Genomic DNA, 22677 nt, shown 5'->3' with positions numbered 1-22677 from the left:
TGCATCAAAGTAATTTTAAAGGATAACTTTGTCCAGTTGTATGTCAGTGCTGTTAATTTACTTTCTGTAAAAGTAGGAAGTTGCTTAAAATCTGTCAAAGGAAAGGGCCTCACCACCATAAGGTTAACCACCCAAAAGAGTTTGGCAAATCGCTGTGATCAGTGAGAATCTTTCAATTGCTGTACTACAAGTCTTTGGTTTCACACAAATATAGCTAAAATCAAAACATGACAGCTCTGTACTCATCCTGGCAGAATTAGATGGCAGAAGCTGAATTCACGAATCTTTCAGTCAAATGCATACTTGGTACTTTCAACAGCTATAAATACATTAAAATCACACAGTATTTTGTTCTGTAGCTTCAATATTCATGTTTCAATAATTTTCCCATTACTTATAAATTGTAAAAAGAAAATTCCTCATTTGAAGAGAAGTAGCAGAGTACCCCACCTTAGTCATACACTTGTAGGAGATTATTGCATTCCAGGTAAAGCTTAAAATAGGATTGCATTAGAAACAGTCACAAAATTATTTACCTGGAGCATTCTGCTGCTGCATGGTTCCTGTGCCATACAGTGATAAGATGGAGTCTTTGGAGAGTTGCTTCTTTGCCGACTCCTCTGATTTTGTTGTTTGCTCAGTGAACAGATCGAGATCCCCGGATGCTGCAGACAAGGTGGCAGCTGTTGGTTTAGTGGAAGCGCTCTGGGAAATAAAGGTCAAGACAGACTACTGAAGGAAACCAGCAGAAGTTGTTACATTAAATATTTACCGCACACCCTCATCCCCTAACAACATGAAAACCAGTTCATTTATAGAGATTAAATTAAATGAAGCTTTGAAAAGCAAGACAGCAGTACATGCGATATGGCAAGAACACCAACCAGACAGGTTATGAAACAAGACTAAAACCCAGACCAACACCAGGGATTACAAGTACAGGTTATTCATTCTTGGTGCTCCTACATTATTATTATTTTTTATCAGCGAGCAGCATAAATCATGAGCTCTAGCTAGATTATGAAAAATAATTAGGAAATCAATAAGGAGATTACAATTCACATCTCATTAATCCTCTCATAGAATAAATTAGAGAGGAGCTAACAAAATGTTCAGTGTTTTAGAATATACCTCAGCTAAGAGGATAATATTTTTTGGAGAAAAGGCAGAAATAAAATTTCAGTTGATAAAGTAATACGACTTCTAAAATACAACGTAATTAGCTTTTAGTTCTTTAAGCACATTTGAGTTATTGAGAAAGCATAATTATCTGAAGCTTACTGTAGCCCAGGACTGAAAACCTAAAACACACACAGGCTGTCAGGCTTTTCATTGCTCTTGCACCAAGTGTTTTATAAACAAATTACCTCCACGTGTCTGTCAGTTATGTTATTTTGCTGTTAACATGCACACACTTCCATACCGGAGTTTGCTTAGATAACTAGGCAATACGCTGCATTCCCATTAAATTTCTTAAAACAACTCATTCTGTTACCAGTGGGAACTTTCAGTACAAATCAACTGTAAGCACACTGCAAGAAAGCCAGGATTACAGCACATATTTAAGTTATGGTCCAGCCAAACAATGCCAACCGGTTAGCATACATCTGCCTGATACCAGAGCCTATGCAATTTTCAACCCTTTTGTACAAAACACAAAAAACCTACTTGCACTACCACATTGAATGGACTGGATCTGCCGTCAGGTCCATCTCTTTCTTCACTGTCATCCCACAGCAATGCCTGTGGTACAAGAAGCCACCCCAAAAGAAGCAGTTGCTGTAAGACACCTGTATTCCCCCTTGGAGCCACAACCTTGATGCTTTCCAGGTTTTGCTGGCAGGCCCTGAAAACTCCCCTACACATATTGACACTGGATTTCTACAAACACTGCAATACAAGTATTGAGTACACAGCTTCAAAAAGCGTATCTGACTGCTTCAGTGCTAAAAAGCTATAGGATAAGGCAGTGTTATAAATTAGAGGGAAAATAAAAATAAAAATAAAAAAGTGATACCAACTAAATTGGTCAGAAACTGTCAGGATAAAGAATGTGGATTCAGATGGTTGATGGGCAGAATCTCCAAGATTACTGTAGAAAGGGCAGAGAGTAAGAAATGGGAACTCTTTGGCAACTGAAAACCCTGCATTTACACAATAGTCAGTTTGGGCCGAAGTCAAACTGAGACCCTACGGAGCCACCCTACGAAGAGCAGGGGAAAGCAGACCAAAAAAAAGACCAGGAATAGTTTAACTCCTGTGAAATCATCTCTCTGGCCAACATATACTTAAATTATCAACTTCCTTCAGCACATATTAATAAAGCTAGTGCCTCCTGCTTATTACTGACAACAAATTCTGACTGCAAAGCAAAATTCAGAGTTTTGTAATGGGCAGTAGGAAGTCCGCTCAATCTGAGAGGATTATTCATCAGGCTGGCATGACCTTCTTTGAAAATACCAGAGGTTAATTTAAAAAATGTATTCATGTAGAAGTCCACCCTAAATGGTTGTATCTGTTTCCCATGCATCCACGCAGGAAGTCTCATTACCGAATTATTACACGTTCTCCTCTTATTGCATGAGATAGCCTCTGTACAGCAGCCATGCTCAGCGTATTGGAGAAAGACATTTAAATAGCAGAGGTGAGTTAACAGAGGCATCTTCTTCTCTGCCACTCATACTGCAGTAAGGAAAAGGTTTGCTTTTTTCTGGGAGGGAGAACAGTAGTATCTGTGTTTTTTCTGGTTTTTGTTTGTTTTCATGTGCATTAGTTTGGCTTTAAATAAACAACAGCATCAGAGACAAACTGTTCTCATCTGGCATGACCTCAGGTTAAAATCGTCTCCAGATACATGAAATATTGCTACCTGTAGATGCTTTAGTGAAATAAAGCAAATCATACATGTGTGCACAAAAGAGAAGAGACAGCTAAAGACCATGGGGACTGATCAGCTACTACGTTTGAAATGAATGTTCATTGAACCTCTGTTCCTTCAGTTTGTTTGGGGAAGATTGTAAGAGGAGCCAAAGGCACTGAACAAGCACTGCCCTAAGTGTTCAACAGCTAAATAGATGGAAGATAATACAAAATACATGGCAAGAAAACAGCAGGTGGCATTCAAGTTAAAAAAACATTGAGATCATTTTCACATACCTAACATTCTCATGCTCTCCAAGACCTCTAGAAAAGCATGTCTTGAATACATATAGTATCAGGCCTTCAAGACAGGCTACGTGCAGTACTCTCAGTCACTGTATCAAAACTAAACACTCGTCAGGTGGTTAAGAAATACACTGCTGAGCTGTTTGATACAGCAGAATTTATCTAAACTACTAGCAGTTATCACAAATATGCGTCACGTTCATATGTAAGTTGGTTTAGTTATGGACAGCTTATTTATTACCTGTAAAGGTAATACTTAAGCAAAGGAAATTTTCACCATAAAGTATCAGCCAAATGTGTCAGGACCACAAATCTGGTAGCTGAATCCATCACTTTACATTTCCATCTGGCTACACAAATTGCACATGGCTATTTTCATAGGATCATAGAATTTTGCACATCTACATTATTTCTCCATTAGACTGTAAGCTTCTTAGCACTGTTACCTCCACTCTGAACTGTACAGCATGCATACTAATAGGACAGCTTCTCAACAGCACACCAAGATACAGACTTATATAAGGAGTTTCTTCTCTTCCCCCAGGCACAGAGTGATGCAGATCCTGTTACTGTAATAACATCAATCATATCTAAATTCCAGCTCTTCTTCAACAATTCATTAGTCTGGTACTGCTTCTGCATTGAGTGATGTACATTTTTACTCATCATGGCTCAGAATGTAAAGTTATGGAAGAGAAACTAAAAAAGTAGTAGTAGTATACTGCAAAGTATAGGCTGGAGACACTTCATAATGCCTACAAATTTTTAGCATGCAGAGAGAGGTCCAAGAACAAGCACCTTCTACGCTTCATTCCCTGTCAAGCCTCTTCAGCTGGACCATGTCTTCAGGAAACAGAGGGGAACCTGGGTCAATAATTCTGGTTTGTGTATCACAGCTGAGGAAGAAAGTGTAATTCAACTAAAAACACAAAGATTGCAACATTACAAGCATCCATTGTTCTGCCAGTTCCCCAGGAAGAAGAGATGTCACCCTACTGCAGACTTCACGATCTTCTCTGAAGCACTGCATTCTTTAAACGTAAAACTAAAGAAGCACAAGAGTAGTTAAAACGGGAGAAAGGTAAACTAAGGAATTTCTGTATATAGCTTGAAGCAATCTTTTTCATCAAGAATATAATAAAAGAGGGCACATTCTTGCCACTCAACGCAAGAACAATTGAGACTTGTATCAGAAGTTTCAAGAGTTTAAAACTGAAAAAGGCCAACACCGAAGAACAGAAATAAAACACTTGGGAGAACATGAGCCAGCAGTGTGCCCAAGTGGCCAAGAAGGCCAACGGCATCCTGGCTTGTATCAGGAATAGTGTAGCCAGCAGGAGCAGGGAGGAGATCGTCTCCCTGTACTCTGCTCTGGTGAGGCTGCACCTCAAGTTCTGTGTTCAGCTTTGGGCCCCTCACTACAAGAAGGACATCGAGGCCCTGGAGCATGTCCAGAGAAAGGCAACAAAACTGGTGAAGGGCCTGGAGCACAAGGCCTGTGAGGAGCGGTTGAGGGAACTGGGATTGTTTAGCCTGGAGAAGAGAAGGCTCAGGGGAGACCTCATTGCTCTCTACAAACACCTGAAAGGAAGGTGTGGGGAGCTGGGGGTCGGCCTCTTCTCGCAGATAACTAGTGATAGGACTAGAGGGAATGGCCTCAAGTTGTGCCAGGGGAGGTTCAGGTTGGAAATGAGGAGACATTTCTTCTCAGAAAGAGCAGTCAGGCATTGGAAGGGGTTGCCCAGGGAGGTGGTGGAGTCACTGTCCCTGGGGGTGTTCAAGGAAAGGTTGGACATGGTGCTTAGGCACATTGGTAGTAGGGTGATGGTTGGGCCAGATGATCTTGGAGGTCTTTTCCAACCTTAATGCTTCTATGATTCCTTGACCTCAAAATGATTCAAATCTTGTGCATCAATGCTTCCAGCAATATTTGAATTGCCACAACATGAACATGCATATAAAAAAAGGAACTTAGGACCAGTGCTAACCAATGTTAATTTATACTAAACTACAGAAATCCTCTTAAGCTTCTTCAAGAGATAAACAAACAGCTATTGGCACCAAAACAAATAATGAAATAATTTAAAGATCACTTGACCACATCTATGTTCCGTAATCTGATCACTGACACCACATCTAAACAATTTGCTGAAGAAGGGCCAGGAGCAGCACAGTGCTGAAGAATTCCCAGTGACCGACTTCCCAAACACAGGCTTTACCCAAGTAGCTTCCATTTGTGGATACAGACATAAATACAGAGGCCTTCAGCTCTGCCTACCGGGTGCAAACATACAGGGACTGCCTGAGTAAGAAGCTTCAGTGTGACTCCTAAGTGCAGCCTGCCACTGAACACTGCCGGTCATCACCAGACTCATCAGACGCTCAGACTGTATCAACGATGATAAACCAGGCAAGTACAGGCAGCCTAGTGATTAGGAAATAAGACAACTTCCTACAATTAGAGATACAATTTGATAAGCTTAATTAATCATAGTCACAATAAAGAGTCACTCCATGTCCCCCACATTCAAGGAATAAACTTATCTTTCAGATTACCTCAAAATCTAGAGGGATAAAATAAACACAAGCAGAAGCTACAAACAATCCAACTGCTCATAGTATAACAACTAAATAGTTCTCCAGTAAGGGCCCACACAAAGAACTTTCACTGTAAAGCAAGTTTCTGACCAACTCATTTTTTCCAGAAAAAAATGAGGACTATGACACATTATCATTACCATAACTTTTGTTAAAAAGTTAAAGCTTGTGGGCTGATCGATAGCAGCCACAGTAAGTGCATACATCTGGCCTCAGGGAAAAATGAGTATTTGAGAACACGTAGTTATCTAAACCACATTACTACTTTAAATTAAAGTTTGCCCTCAAACACTCATGAAGAACATATAGCATCTCTACAAAAACGTATTTTTGCAGCCCTTGAAACTGTTCTCAGCTCCCCCATATGATGCAAAACAGGCACACAAAAATCCAAAGTGTAATTTCAGTGGATTTTAGTATTTTGCTCCATTAAAGATGCATGTTAAGTGTTTCAGTGAATTAATACTTTTCAACTTACTACCTGCAGTTCTCCCTGTCTCCCCCATGCTACAAGTTTCAGCAAAGACTGAAGATCACATTTTTGCTGGAGGATATACCCAACAAAGTCTGAAATTACAATCTGGCTAAACCAATTTAGGAAATTGCTTAATTACAACTAAGAATAATAGACCACTGTTCAATTCCCATCCAATGTTTGGCAACAAAAAACTCTGTACTAATAATTATAATTCAGCTATGCTCACTTCACATTAGAAAGTGTCACTAACCATACAAAATGTCATTTTTTTACCTTTTTCTGTCCATGAACACTGCATAATTGGTAATTTTATAGCACATGCCTTTTATCTAGCTTTACAGTTGGAGCTGGTTAAACTAACTTAATCCCCCTTGAATTTGCTTGTCAGCAAATTTCTAGAAAAAAAAAAAAAGTTACTCATTCCCATACTGTGCATTACCAGTCCTCTACAAAATCAACTGTTTTTTTTAATATCCAGCTACACAGAAAAGTAGGAAGAAATATTTTAAGTGTTTTTGAAAACTATAATAAAGACACAACTGAAAGGAGAGTAAAAGTCAATAAAACACTGAATAGTGAAGTCATGGTTGAGAACAAAAAAATAAATGCTTTTGTTTTCATTTAAAATCATGTCTTGGCCATGTCAACTGTCATAACAAATCCTAAGTTCTTCAGACATCACATTGTTCCGTTCTCATAATAAAACATTCAAACAGTACATTTCTGGACTCTGCAGTGCCATAAAAATACTCATCGAATACTAAGTCCTATCTTAAAGGTTAAATTGGAACAGAAAAGCAATCCTATGAATAATGAACAAGTGTATGTTGTTCCTGCAAATTGGTCTGAGGGACAGAGTTAAATTCCCTTCTCTTTTGATGCCCACAAACCCTGCTGTGGTATCTCAGAAAAACCTATGCAGAATACCATGGCAAATCTAGGTGAAAATGCAAGCCACAATATTTTGCTTTTGATCCCTTCTTCTACCTTCAGTTTTTGAATAAGGTTCGTTCTATTATTAGATATTCAAACAAGTGCTACGCTTCCCAACTTAAAAATTGGCCACGGATTTCTACTCTAAATTTTCCAATTCCAAATGTAGGAACTGCACAGTAGGGTTACTCAGCTACTGGACTGTCTCCGTGTTCACCTTCCCATTTGCAGTCTCATACAAAATAGTTACAGAACATAATCACACCACCTCTTTGCTTCAGTACATTAAACAGAGCGAATCCTTAAAATCTCATTACAAAGCATAGTTTCCAGCCTCCAGTATTTTCCTGACACTTCCCTGAATCCCATCCAACTTTTATCCATATTGCAAAATACTCATACCGCTGCCAAATGAGAGGCACCCTCAAGTCCTTTCCAGAATCAGTGCCCAAACTAGATACCACCATCCTAACGTGCAAGACCTGCAAGGCCTTTTTATACCTAAAGGAAAATGGAATATTCGCTTTACCAAGAAAGCCATTTAATCAGCACCAGAAACCTATCCTCTGCTACTACTATTTCTCTGTCCCTAATCTAGGGAAATTATCTGTTTATATTACATTTTCTTTCAGACTACTGATTAAAAATGGAAGACAACCAAGAATTAAATCTTGCAAGATGCCATAAGGGCCATTTATTTGATAAAAGTTCTATTTGCTGCTCCTGATTATGGCACTCAGAAAAAAGCAAATTATCACTAAAAATCTGGACTGGTTTATTAACTGCAAGTAAATATAGCCTTGCTTCCGAGGATACAAACAAGTTGATACTTACCAGATATTGAGAATATTTTCCTTTTTACTACTTTGTAATCTATTTAATAAGTGCTATACTTGGTATACAAACCAGCACAATCACAGATAAACTATAAATATCAAAACAATCTTTATCACAGAAATGCACTTTCTTTCCTTTAACTGCTAATACATATTATTCAATATGCTGTAGCAGCCACCCTATTATTTAACGCTTCAGGAATCATCACCATCCAGATAATCACCCTTCACTTAACTTTTTCTCACTCTTAAGTACTTGGCCTTCTTTTCGACTTCCTGAATTCCGCAGCTACATCACTTGTTTAACCAGCGGATCTCGTCACTTGCTCACGGAATGGAATCCAGGGAAGGCTGCAATTCTGAAAACTCTCTGAAAAGACTCATTAGGCAACATTAATTGTACCCCCAAAATCTTTTCTCCTGCACAGACAATAACTACATATAGAGGAAATCATTTCCAGCATCAGAAAGGCAGGAAAAGAGGAAAAACACAAGTCAGCCCTTCCTATTACATGTGCTACTATTGCCGGTCTGTTTATTACGGGGTTGAGTGGAAACTGCATGATTCTAGATTTCAATTTACCCAATCTACACCAAAATTGGATACATTAAACAGCTCAGTGAAGCTGGAAATGGGCTCCTGCTTTTCCATCTAGCTCTACAGGTAGGTTTATCTAGATCAATTTTGACATAAGGCGGTAGAATAGCAGACAGCGTGCACTTAGATACCGTCCTTTCTGGTACTTTGAACACAGACATCCACAAGAGCCAAGAAAATCCATACCAACAATTTCCTTTGCAGCCTTAGCTAACACATCCAAACCACTCATCTCTCACCATTTACAGTTGGATGAAGGCATGCTGGGAAGCTTGCCTTATCTATAGTTTTTATGTTGAAAAAGAAGCGTGATTTCGGTCTCTAAAACCCTACCCAGCATTTTTCAGAAAGCCAGCCCTCAACAACAAGTAGATGAGGGTAGAGTAAAAGATAAAGAATAACAATTACAATCAAATCTTGTGACAACAGCAATTGCTCCTCAATGCTTTGAGGTGACCACAGTGATAAAGGGAACATTTGGGAACAAAATTACGATAGGCCAGTCCGATCACAACTACTTTCCATCACCATTCCTTACATTTTATATATGATGAGAAGTACTGGAGAAGGAAAAATAAGTACAGATCATAGGTCCCAAAGCATAAATCCAAGAATACATACAGAACTTCCTGCTTCAGCTGAGTGAGGCAGAAAGCCTCCAAATAACCTTAAAAGGGCTCCACAGATGGGGCAAAGCCTCCCTGTCAGAAGCCACTTCGGGTAGGGAAGCCAGCACGTACGCATTCTCATCTGTACCTGCCACATTCAGCACCAACGCTTTGTTCTTTGAGGCTGAAAGGTACGTTGATGGAGCTGTAGCATTAAGTGCTTTCATTGTGCATCCTAAAGCTGCCTTTCTCGGCTACAGCAGGCAAGGCAATGGGGTCTCTTCCGAGCTGTCACGGTGCTATGACAGGGAGGAGGTCAGGTGCAGGGGTTTCATGCCACCCCTTCCTTGAGGAAGAAGGGACACACAAGTTCCAAGACGAGAAAAAAAGACAGATCAGTCCAGGAAGCAATTATTAGTTTTTCTTGGTATCCATTCTTGCTTTTGAGAATGATGCTTGAGACCCCAATTTGTCAGCAGCTTTAAGATAGAAGCATCTGCTGTAGCATTTCCTAAATATCAATATTAAAAAGCAATAAGAAGTCCTTAATAAGTATGACCTAAATTACAAAAACCTGCAGATGTGAAATAAAAAAATATATTCAGCAATACTTATTTAAAAAAAAAAAAAAGAACAAGATGACGGAATATGAACTAGAGGAAACCATGACTACCATCACACCGAGGGAAGGCAGAAACCAATTCAGTTGGACGACCAGGAGGAATCAGAAGGGAAGACCAGACCGTCTCTTAATTCTATATTTAAGCAGCAGGGAAGCCCGAAGAGGTGAGAAAAATGTAGTCATTATGGCTATAGAGTCTCCAGCTGCAAACAGAGATGCATTCCTTCTCTCTGAATCTCCATGAGATGAGAACAACTCCTGGAAGGAAACTATGTGCACAAACACACAAATTTAGGCATACATACAGCCAAGTAAATTTTACCTGAGCAGGAGATACAGCAGCTGCTGGTAAAGGATTAGAGATCATTGGACCGAAGATATCCAGGTCATCATTCAATGCTGCGGCAGTAGCAGTGCCTCCATTTGTAACAGATGCTTCAGCTGGACCATCTTAAAAAGACAATGGAATTGCATTTAAAGTGAAAATTGTTAATATTTTAATGGATAATAAATAATTAAAAAATAATTAAAGCTGCCCATTCTCCCCATTGCCATCAAATATGTATTCAATTTCTAAGATAAGACTGTTCTCATTATTCAGAGTAAGTTTCTGTAAAACAAATTTAAATTTATGTAGAATTCTAATTAAAGGATTTTTTTTGAAGTCATACAATTACACATAGGTAGCTAACTTCAAATATATCTATCAGAAACTTCTGAAACATTTACAGACTCTCAGTAATATATTACAAATTTAAAACACAGAATACAGATCACCATTTTTAAACTTAAAAACATCAAGAACCTTCAAAAACAGTTAATATTTATTTAAGAAAAAAACAGTCACTCGCTCCTCTTACTACACTGTAAGACGTTGTTTTCCAATATCCTACAACCATGAAAATTATCGACCATACTGAAAAGATCTATTTCCAGAGCAGAGGTCTGTCATTGGAATATCAGCATTAGCAATCTAGTGATAACACACAAAACATATGCCTTGCTACCACAGAGAAATACATAAGGTAGATGGGAGATGTGAGGTTTTAGTATATTAAAATTTCTAGAACTCTAATAAAGGCACAGAAGTGGTTTGATTAGTGAAGAGCATTGTTGAAATGCAGTGTTTAATTAAAAGCAAATCATAAGAGGCTTCCAACACTTATTTAAAATACTACAAGTCCATCTCTTAAATAACTCCAGCATTCTTTCCCATCTGGAAAACAATCATAGAGGAATTGGTATGTTATTTTATTAAAGACATAATAGAATAAAAGAGTAAGTTTATTAGTTAGAAATAAGATCTCCTTTTGCTCCTCTACTTTTTTTTTTTTTTTTTTTTTTCAGAAACACGGATAACTGGCTGAATATAGTAAGATCTGTCACCTTGCATGTAGAATATTCTCATTTTTCATTATTTTGTTCAGTCACATGCGAATTTAAAACAGTGCCAGCAGCTGGAGACTACTGCTCCCAGTAGCCCAGGATGCTGACAAGTTGGAAGAAGCCTGAAGGCATCACCAGACACTTCATCAGTTTCCTCACTCAAGTGGTTTCTAGGCTATCACAGAGGAGCTGACAAGATTTTTAGCTGTTAACTTGTATTAGAAGTCAATGCATCGGAAACAGTCAGTCCAAGATATCCACAAAAGATGTCTTCACGTTTCAATGATGCCTGCCTTCAAACTCCGATGGACCACCGTCCAGCCATGACACCCCCACCCCTTTGGCCACGCTGCTTGTAAATATTTATTTTAAAAGCACAGACTGTTACTGCTAAGTATTTGAAAAGCTGACATTGAAGTCACAAATGTCAAAATCCGTCAATGTGAAATGTGTCCAAAGTTACCACCATCCTTCCACATCTGTATTTTGTCTTACTTTAGAGATGCTAACCTTTGTACCTTTGTAAGTACAGGAAATGTGGCATGGCTATAGCTGCTACAGAAACTGCAACAGAACAGCTTTGGTATATGTAAAACTCCCAGCATACTTTAAAGCACTTACTGCACCTTTTTTGCACAGGGAATTAGGAAACAACCACGTGGAAGGGTGCTGGGTTGCAATTCTTTGAAAGCTGTATGCTTGCTTTTGTGACTACTTCAGATACACAACATGATTTTACGCTTGATTCAGTATCAAGCAGGAACATTAATAGCTTGGTATTTGCTAATTCTCAAATCCACTTCCTATCAATAGGAAATTCAGACCAAATTGTGCATGCCAGCAAAGGCACGCAGACCCAGTAGAAAGACCAAAATACCTACAAGGCAGGGATACAAGAAGGATGCAAGTGAGCAACACTCTCAAGAAACTGAACCTCGGCACGTGTGTTTATTGTCCTAAGTTCCCCAAAGTCTGTAAGGGTAATTATGCTGTCTGCAAGGACTAAGGAAGACCCGAGAACTCCACACAGACAAAATGGCCATGGGAATGGCTTGGCCATATTAGATCTTCTATACTAAATAAGTTCGTGACTTGAACGATGACAACAGGACTGCAGTTGCCACACCAGCCAATTTAGTTCCTGTGTCATGATTTGACTTTGCTGGGAGGATCACCATTTCAACAATTCTGAAAAACAAAGTTACACAAAGTCATGTGTAGTTATGGCAAACCTGCTTACATCTTAGCTATGAAGGTCTCCTCCTTTCCTTATTTCTGTTCTGATGACTGGAAGCCAGCAGACACCATACACATAATCTGATCCACCGTTCATCCACAACCGTGCTTTAAGATACGTGCAAATAAATGTATTTGCACACAAGTACCAAGCTTCTGGCAGTGTAAAGTATTCTGTTCATTTGAGGTCATTCTGGACAGGCAGTTCCAAAAACATCTCCCAAAAAGCTGTTTCAGATAAATTTAGGAATGAACAGTGCATAATTTTCACACAAAAGGATTTTTCTAGAATTAATAATTTAACGTTCTCATTTTCTCAGTGAGGCACATGTATTAAAGAGAAAATCTTATATTCCAAAGTGGTTCAGTCTCCCTGAATGTAAAAATGTTTAACATAAGACTTTAGATTTTAAATTTAAACATAATCATTTAGTAAAACAAACATTTCATACGTTAGAGCATTCATTGGGAGAACACATTTGCAAGAGCACGTTTTCTTTCCAGTATTTAATAACCTGCTTATAAATTAGTAGTATGAAAACCCAGGTTTTCATCAGATCAGTCCAAAGCTGTTTTAACAGCTATACATATTCTCAAAGAATGTTATTTGATAATGTACCTACTTTCAATCTCTTACTGAATTTTAGACTAAAAATGAGTATTTCCTTGTCTCTATCAGTGCAGAAGCCAGCCATTTTGAATTACTGTTTACAACATAGTTCAACTCTGGAATAATATGAGATCCTGTATTACTAATTTCTCAAAAACATAATGGTTAGAATATTTATATCTATTAAAAAGTGATTCCTAAAACATTTTTCCACAATGAAACTAGAAGATTCCAGAATGTGATAAATTTCAGGATTAAAAAAAAAAACAAAACCTAAGTGTTTTCAATCCTGTATATCATTTGTAGCAATATTACTGTCTTCATTTAAATATATGCATGCAGGCATACACAAACTTGTGTTTCAGTGTAGCAGTTCACATGTTGGATATTCTCAACCTCAGTGCAGCAGGCCATCGATTAGAAAGCACTTTCTCCTTTCTCTCCTCACTTTAAAATACTTCTATAGTATACAAAAGATGGTGTGGTGGAGTTCTGAGTTCTAAATTATTCTAAGAATATTACTTCTTACTCAACTTTTGCTGCCTACCGTTAAAAACTGATGAGTAGAAGAGATGGAAGGAAACAGGCCTGGAGTCTTTTCTGGGAAGCAGTCAAAAAAACAGATTAAGTTATATAGGCCTGCCCGAATATTCTTAGAAATTTATAGCTTTAACCACCAGAAGTCTTATGGAGACATCACAGAGTTACTTGGAAAGCACTTTTAATCAACAGTACACCCATCACTTCGTCCTCATCAGTAGCTGCGGATGAAGCACAAGACGTGGCTCAACCCTACGACAGTAGATGCTGGTTTTCATTGCTGTTCCTATCTGTGGTCCCAAACTTGCTCTTTCTACATTTATGACAATATGACAGATAGTATCTGACTGCTGTCTGCCATGCTGTACAACAGCAGATGCTGCTTCTGCTTTCAGATTAGGAAGTCTTGTTTAAATTTGCTAGTAGAAACAAAAGCCATTTACCAGGATATATTCAGTAAGTGAAGGGTTTACCATTATAGTGCTTTTCTGTATACATTTTACTTGTTTCTGACACTACAATTTCCAAGTCATGCTGCCTTTTGTTATGAAAGCTTTAATACACAGCATTAATATGTGGTATAATTTTCTTTGCCAACAGTGGAAGTGACCAACAGAAGAGATTCAAAGGCACCGTAAGAAGATTTATTCTTAAACTTTGCATTATGTTTCTGAAACTGATTCCCCCGTACAAGCAGACAGATATGCAGCTTTTGGCATATCCTACTTTACCTCCAGCCACGTCAGATGAATGCCCCACACATCTCATTCAATTAATGATAGCTTCCTTCCATAATGATGCCTTCCTTCCATTCTATTAATGATACTGTATTCTGGTTTATTGTATTAGATCTTCTTTCCAGCAGTACATTAACTATGGTATATCTAGGAGTATCTTAAATAAGCATGAAGATTAAAAAAAAAAAAGCCAACATAATAAAACTCAATTTCTCCTGATTATTTGTAACAGCTTACTACACTGATTAATCAAGGATGTGCAATTAACTGGTTTATAAAAGGCATGTCTAAACACAGTAAATGGTGCAGAATACATAAAATGCACTTTCCTTTTTTCTCATTATTCTGTAAGGTAAAATAGTTTAAAAATATTAACTTCTCACTTTTTTCTGTATTCATGTAATGCTGAAATAATTCAAGTGGCATACAGTGACAAACAGAATGGCCCCAGATTACCTGCGTAATAATATTCAGGAAAAAAAAAAAGATTCTCAAACATTCTCACTATCCTACATAGCTATATTTTTTTACAAATATTTCTTCAAATTGTCTTTATTTCTATTGATCTGACATAAGCGGAGAGAATTCTTGTAAGAGAAAACCCCAAGGCACCAAGCAGCACAGAATGCAAGATTAGCACCACTGAGATGGAGAGAGCAGTGACAGTGACTTAACTGCTGAACAACTCTGGTTTACATGCTGTGACTTTCAGACTGAAAAAATGTTTCCTATAATTCCCCTATTAAAAATTAATGTTATAAAATCCCATGCTACCGATTTTGGCATTAACTTCCAAGTGCTCACATTCTCAATAGGGCACTCGTGTTCAGTGTGGGCAAGATCCAACTAATTGTAGAGATCAATAACAAAAAGGAGCAGCAGTTTTAGCCTGCAGAAATAGGCTGTGATTTCTCATAGCTTGGGAAGTAAGGGAAAGAATTTGAGGTAGCACAGCAAGAACATTAACTATCACTATTGCTTGTGAAGAATGTACGAACATTTAGCTTGTACACGTTTGTTTCCCACCTTTCTGTGCCTGCGGATTACTGAATTAAAATCTACATTGAAACAAAAGGCCAAAAGGCACAAATGTTTATGTAGCTGGATCATCAAAAATTGAATTTCCAAACACTATCTCAGTAATAGCCTCCTGAACAGGACGAACTCAAGGAAACCATACGAATCTATTTTAAAAGCTCAGAAGAAATCCTTGGTGACTGTACTATTTTTCTGCATTACACTTCTGCTGCTATTACAAGTTTTAAAGATGCAATTTGCCCAGGCATATTACCTTGACAATTTTGCATTTTGTAAAGAAAAATAATAATAAAAAAATATTTCCAGAAAATTATATTGTCTAGCTATAACTGCCTCTCATTTTCTCAGGGTAAGTCCTATTACACAGGACTAGGTTTACCTTCTGATGAGGTCACTATTAAAAAAAAGTACTGGAGACAAAAAAAAAAAAAGCAATCACCCAGAGGTTAACTTAATACCCAAAGCTACTCTTTACTCAAGAAAATACTCCACAAGAGGCCAGGTTGTTTTGAAAGACAGAATTCTTCTAGCATGAATCATGATCCATTAAAATTACTTAACCTGCTATTACAAGTGATTCTGATCCGTCTAGTGAAAACTACTATCGTTCTCCATTTGCAGAAATAAAATCCTGAGGGAATGAATCACTGTTATTAGAAATGTGTCCACTCAGTAAGAAAAACGAGCTATACAGTCGTGTCCACTCTATTATTGTTTGATATGGCATATATATTGTTTTGAAGTGATCTCTCTTTTAATACTATCTGAACCAACAAATTAATAACAAGTAGTCCACTGGAGGAATTAATTAGAAGACAAATCTCCAAATGAAATATGCAGGTCTGCTCTCATTAATCCATCTCATTTGTAGCTCAGCAGACTCTAAGTGATACTAGCTTATTACACTGCCTTTCAATTTGTTACTGAAGAAGTCTTTAACACCCCCTTCTCTAAAATCATTTTATGCTACAATACAAATTATAAACTTTGCCCTTTGTGTATGTCGCTATGCTTCCTTACAATGAAGAACCACAGCTGCTGAACACAATTATAATTCTCTTTCTCGATGTGATCTGAGTTCATTACCGCATCATAAAGCGGCATTACCAAGATTCTTTTCAAACAATAACTAAAAGGACACAGAAGTCTAACAGCCTCAGAACCACATATTGATTAAATTTTAATTCTTAATTAGGTAGTCGGTCTGGTAAAGGAAAAGAAAGGGGGACCAGTTTTCCGTGACGTCTGAATTACTTTTGTTTTTAACAAGTTCATTCTATATCCATAATCTAACTTCTACTGTGTTAATTAAGATTTGCTTGCCTACAGTAGCAGATTACTTGGGATGAGATACGGACCACAACACACATGCATAACCAGTACAAAAACAGTATTTCAGAGCTACTCTGCACACAGAGGGAAAATAAATTGCGTTCTGAATGCCAGTGTAAATTCTAAAATAGGGAAGACACTTTTTGCTTTGTTGTAACATTATTACCTTAAACCCAAAAGTGTTTTGTTTTTTTTTTAAGAAAGGCAACAAAACATTTTCCAACAAATTCCAGGTTGTACTACAGACTAGAAAAATAATTACATTTTAAAAGCTTATCTGCCTCATGCAATACCCTGTAAAAACTATGTAGAAATCTAGAATAGTTTAAATTGAATATACTAATATCCACTCCCAATTCATAAACAATATTCAAATTCATAAACAAATAATTCAAACAATAAAAGGGATTTAAAGTAATTATTGTAATATTTTGTTTTTCTAGGTTTTGTTTCTATCCAATGGGTAAACACATATATTATAGAAATATGGTCTTCAACAAGCAGAGGAAACACATAAAAATTACGGTAGCATATGAAGATGTTGCAAATTAAATTATTAATGTCCGAAACAGTTTATTTACAAGACAAATTGATGGCTACCTGCCAGTCAAGAAAACAAAAGATGTATCACATAAAACTGAATGACTGTCACAGTCAGTATATGACAAAGCAGTGCCCAGTGTATTAAATTTTACAAGATACTGGTCAGTTGCAGTGAGACACTTTATTGTGCTTTTAATTAAGATAGGGATTTTATGATATAAGGCATTTTAGAGAAATACAATTCAGATTACCTCAGCATTTCAATTAAAAAGTATGCTTGTACCATAAACTCTGAAATTCCACCATCCGCAAGCCCTTTGAAGATCACTTTGATAACTTCCCCTTCCCACAGGAGCTCATTACTCTCCTTAGCAAAACACAAGTATTGATACACACACGTCCCCATGGCATTTTCCTTTATAGTTTCAAATTCAGAGACTCAATCTTACGGTTTTCAAATTCAGCTAACAGTATCAGTAAGCAGAGAGAATATTTATTAAAATATAAAATGATGTATCTGTGTTCGACAGAAAAACAGGTAATTATTTATTGCTTACCAAGTCCTAAAAGGTCAATAGTGGGTTCTGATGACTTTTTTGGACTTGCTTTAGTTTCTAATTGCTGATCCTCCTTCTTCTGTGGCTTTAGAAAGAAAAAAAAATCACAAGTAAATTTTCTGAAAAGTGTAAAGTGCTTAAAAATTCCTGTGAAAGATGCTGTTCCAGTATCAGAAATAAAAACTCTTTTCTGTATTTGTTTATTGTAATGAATTTGATTTATAAGGATATAAATTACAGTTTTGGTCATAAAGGGCAAGGCGTATTACTCTAAAACATTATCCTTATTCCTTCACTGATATGTAATCAATTTTTAAATAAAACTTCCAGGATAAATTAAAAATAAATTGAAATCTTAAACTGAGCCACCGCTTATCATGCACCAGCCAGAAAGCTGTCTATACTCATGTATTGACTAACTTCAGCATCCAAACTATGCCGTTCTGCATCATTAAAGAGAAAAAAAGTTCAATTTTTCAAAAGCTTGTAGTAAAAATTCAGAAGCAGACTAATGACAGACACTATTTACCCTTCTTGAAAACAGTATCTGCAGAATGTGCTGACTTTGTAGATGCTTTATAGATGCTAAGCACAGATGTGCTTCCACACAGATGTGTTTTCACAGTCCTTCTTTGTAAACCTGAAGGCAAGTGACACTATTTGTCTTCTTTGGAGAAGGAAACTTCTCATCTTTTCTTGCCAAGAGACTTCAGAACGTAAGATGGTATTGACATGAACTTTGACTATGAAAATGACTTTATAGATCTATTTATAGTTCTTCACATACCAGTACCAGATTGATCATCCTAATCCATCTAAACATCACTTTTTAAAATGAATACAAACTGGTTCACAGTAGTGACATAGCAAATGTATCCTCTTCTATGTATCTAATGTGCCTTTACTCCATACTTAATCACAAAAAAAGCACAGCTGAAGCAAACTGGTCAATCTTTTGCACGGCTTTTAACTAGAGCCGATTCCTGAAGGATAGCAGAAGAGCACTGTCAGGCTGGGCACTGGGCTGAGATCAAGAAAATGTGCTTCGCTCACACCATTATCATCCCGATAGCTGCCTTTGACAGAGCTACTGAGTCTGCTGAGGTGCTGAAGTCCTTAAATCTTAGTATTTAGTATTAGGAGAATTTTACAGTTCTGTAACATATTTCACTGCATGGGTATGGAGTTATCTTTGTATACATAATCCTTTCCTCTCCTGCAAATTAGGAATAAAGAGTAAATGAGGCTGGTGTCTGTGAAGAGCAGTGAGGGAACTCAAGACTACCCAAAACCCAACATACTACTGACACCCCTCTGAAACAAGCAAGTATCCATTGAAAACCTCTAGGAAATATCTGCAGTGACAGGAAACAGGAACCTGCACACCCAAACCCATCCCTGCTCATCTTTCAGAGAAATATTGATTTGCTCTAGCAAAAAAATCCCTGCATGCAGTGTGCACAGAAGCATGCAATGGGCTAAAGAACTGCATAACAAGGCAGTGAAATTGCTTTAACTTAGTGTTTCATTTAGTGACCTGCTTTAATTTTGTAGCAGTGTCATATACCTTGACAAAAGGCTGCTTGGGACTTCTGCTGCACTAAGATTCATCTCAGTCTATTACTATTACCAGTCTGCTAGAATATCACAGCAATTATTGTTAATTATTGACACCACTAATAGATTAATTACTCTTTGTAGTATCTTTTGGAAAAAGGCTGCATAAAAATAGGAGACAAAGCAGCATCAAATAAATAAAAAATAGCATAAAAATCTGCTATAATGGAGTCATGTATAAAGGGACAGGTAGGCAGTATTTGTGTATTTACTTTCAAGCGGAGTCTTCACAATTACTGGGGCTACCATTTTAAACATATTTCAGGCTGGCATAGCAGTATGTGTGGCTTTATAAGTGAAGTACACAGTTTCAGCAATTTCTGGATATGTTTACTTCATATCATATATAAGCAACTTCTAATTGAAAAACTAAATCTTTATGGTACTAGTCTATACTCCTGAAACACTGTCCTTGCAAACAGCAGAGCATCAAAGGTCTTCCATACACAGGCCTTAAATTTCCATTTTTCACAGTTGTCACAAATGGGCACTACACTTTACTTTAAGGTTGTTCTCATTTTCAAGCATCTATTGAAACCAAGTAATGTTGTAAGCTTTAAATTATTCTGAGATAACTGAAAGCAGATTATTTGCAAGTGTCATTGAGAAAAACCCAACGCCAGAACAAGCTTCTTGGAAGTCAATTATTTTGCACCCCCCGTGCTATCAGCTTGGTATCCAACATGACTTGGAATTTTCTGCCCTAAGAAAAACCTAGCCCCTGTTTTGAAGAGGGCAACAACAATCCATTGAAGTTATCGCTTGTTCAGCAGGTATTGCATACTTCAGCTCTTTATACAGCTCCTCAGATTGGCAAGTCTTGCAATTTTCATCCATAAAGCAAACCTCTTCAGTAGAGAAGCAGGGAAACAAATCATTATTGAGACCCAGTATGGGTATCATGATTTTCTGCAATTGCGCAGATAATATCTAGCTGAGATACAGTAATCCTCCTCCCATCCCCCCATCCCCCCCCCCCATTATCTTTTAAAATTTTACTTAAGTACATTCTTCTATCACTGCTGTCTTTAAGAAAGGCAAGGAGGATGACCAGGGAACTACAGGCCAGTCAGCCTCACCTCGACCCGTGGGAAGGTGACAGACCTGCTGGTCCTGGAAACCATTTCTAGGCACATGAAGGACAAATGTGGTTAAAAAGGAGCAGCACGGATTCACCAAGGGGAAGTCATGCTAGACGCATCTGATAAGCTTCTGTGATGGAACAACTAGCATGGTAGAAAGGGGAGAGCGCAGCATGCTGTCTGCCCAGACTTCAGTAAGGCCTTTGATGCCATCTCCTGTAAGGTCCTTGTGGAGAAGCTAATGAAGCACGGGCTGGATGAGCAGACAGTGATGTGGCCTGAAAACTGGCTGAGTGGCTAGGTCCAGCAGGTGGTGATCAGTGGCATGAAGTCTACTTGTAGGTCAGTAACTAGTGGTGTCCCCAGGGGCCAATACTACGTCCAGTCACGTTCCACATCTTCGTTAAGGATCTGGATGACAGGGCAGAGTGTGCTCCTCAGCACGTTTGGAGATGACACAAAACTGGGAGGGTCTGGTACACCAGAGGGTCATGCTGCCATCCCGAGGGACCTGGGCAGGCTGGAGAAATGGGCTGACAGGAACCTCGTGAAGTTCAACAAGCAGAAGCGCAAAGTCCTGCACCTCGGAAGCAACAACCCCAGGCACCGACAAGCTGAGGGCCAACCAGCAGGAAAGCAGTTTGGCAGAAAGGGCCCTTGGCAGCAATGTGCCCTTGCTGCTAAGAAGGCTAACGGTATTCTGGACTTCACTAGGCAAAGTACTGCCAATAGGTCCGGGGAGGTGATCCTTCCGCTCTACTCAGCACTGGTGAGGCCACACTTGCAGTGCTGGGCTCCTCAGTACAAAAGAAACATGGACAGACTAGGGAGAGTCCAGTGACGGGCCAGTACGTTGATTTAAGGCACTTCTACGGGGAAAGGCTGAGAAAGATGGGATTGTTCAGCCAGGGGACTGAAGGGAGGCTGCACAGAGGATGAAGCCAGGCTTTTTTCAGTGGTGCCCAGCGCCTGGACAAGAGGCAACGGGCACAAGCTGGAACATAAGAGGGTCTGTGTGAATATCAGGAAGCACTTCTGTGCTGTGCTGGTGACAGAACACTGGCACAGGTTGCGGAGTCTCCCAGCCTGGAGCTGCTGGAAGCTGTCTGGTGAACTCTTTGTTCAACCTGCTGTTCAAAAGATGATCTTCAGAGATCCCTTCCAACCTTGACCACCCTATGATTGTCTCAAGAGAAAGATCACGTAGAAATCATCAGCTATTTTATTTGCTCTTGCCAGACAGTTTTGCTAAGGCTGAAAGCCTTCCATGCTTTCAGGCACCCTAACATTGTTTTAAGTTCTCAATGGAAGGGGCTAAAGCAGTCTTCTGTGGAAGAGTATAGGCAAGTAATTCTTGGCATAAAACACTGATTTCTAAAGTGCTCATCCATCTTAGCTGGTGTGATGCTGAATGCACAGAAACCACTGTTTTAGGATTGGTTTTATACCAATGAGTTCTCTCATTTATAAGTAATCGTTCCTTTGTATTGGATTTTGTCTCATCTACTATAGCCTAATCTTGAAGCTCTCTCTGAGATCATTTTTAGTAACACCTCTGAAGATTGCTTCAGCAATGAAATGGAAGTATCTACTGCATAAATATTATGTGATATTCATTTTCCATACTTAATAAAACTGGGAAAAACAATCAAGTTGAACTGCAGCAGAGGTTACAGTTGCTATGAGGATCCCAAGAGGCATGCCAGTATGTATGGGGTGATATGGAAAGGTGAGTACTTAACAGGAGTTGAGTAAGAATGGACTGAGGTCAAGAATAGCTCTTTCTTCTATTGTCTGATCAGAATTTCCCTTTATTATTCTCTGAAAAGAACGCGTGATACATTGAGACTGATGCAAATGCTACTCCTTCACAGAATACCTGAATTTTGGTTTAATATTTAGGAGGTAAACTAATTGTCAGAACCTTAGATAATCACAGTACCTGTAGTGGCTGCCTTTTAGTAAGGCAAACATAGCTGTGTGCTTAAAACTGATCAAGTTGCTATCATGGAAACAAGTTCTTCAAGTTTTTGCTCTCATTCTGTTCTCTATTTACTATCCAGTGATGAGTGACTCCCAATTTTATTCCCAAATTAATCTCCATCTACAATACAATAAAAACATACCATGACAACGTAGCACTAAAACTTTATTCACAAGT

The 22677-nt window shown here is 38.3% G+C and overlaps 1 protein-coding gene across 2 annotated transcripts in view; it reads right to left on the bottom strand.

The window, feature by feature from the left end:
* The window catches only part of SMAP1 (small ArfGAP 1), a 91388-nt gene that overhangs the window by 3775 nt on the left and 64936 nt on the right, over positions 1–22677 (bottom strand). For both annotated transcript variants that reach the window (XM_083832493.1, XM_083832494.1), the window contains 3 exons: positions 17818–17902; positions 10161–10288; positions 537–705 (listed from right to left, as the gene is read on the bottom strand). In XM_083832493.1, the coding sequence (XP_083688619.1) occupies positions 537–705; positions 10161–10288; positions 17818–17902 (382 nt within the window). The remainder of the gene's footprint in view (positions 1–536; positions 706–10160; positions 10289–17817; positions 17903–22677) is intronic.

The sequence above is a fragment of the Anser anser genome (genome assembly GCF_964211835.1).
Source record: "Anser anser genome assembly, chromosome: 3".
Lineage (NCBI taxonomy): Eukaryota > Metazoa > Chordata > Aves > Anseriformes > Anatidae > Anser > Anser anser.
This window is presented reverse-complemented; position numbering and strand designations above follow the sequence as displayed.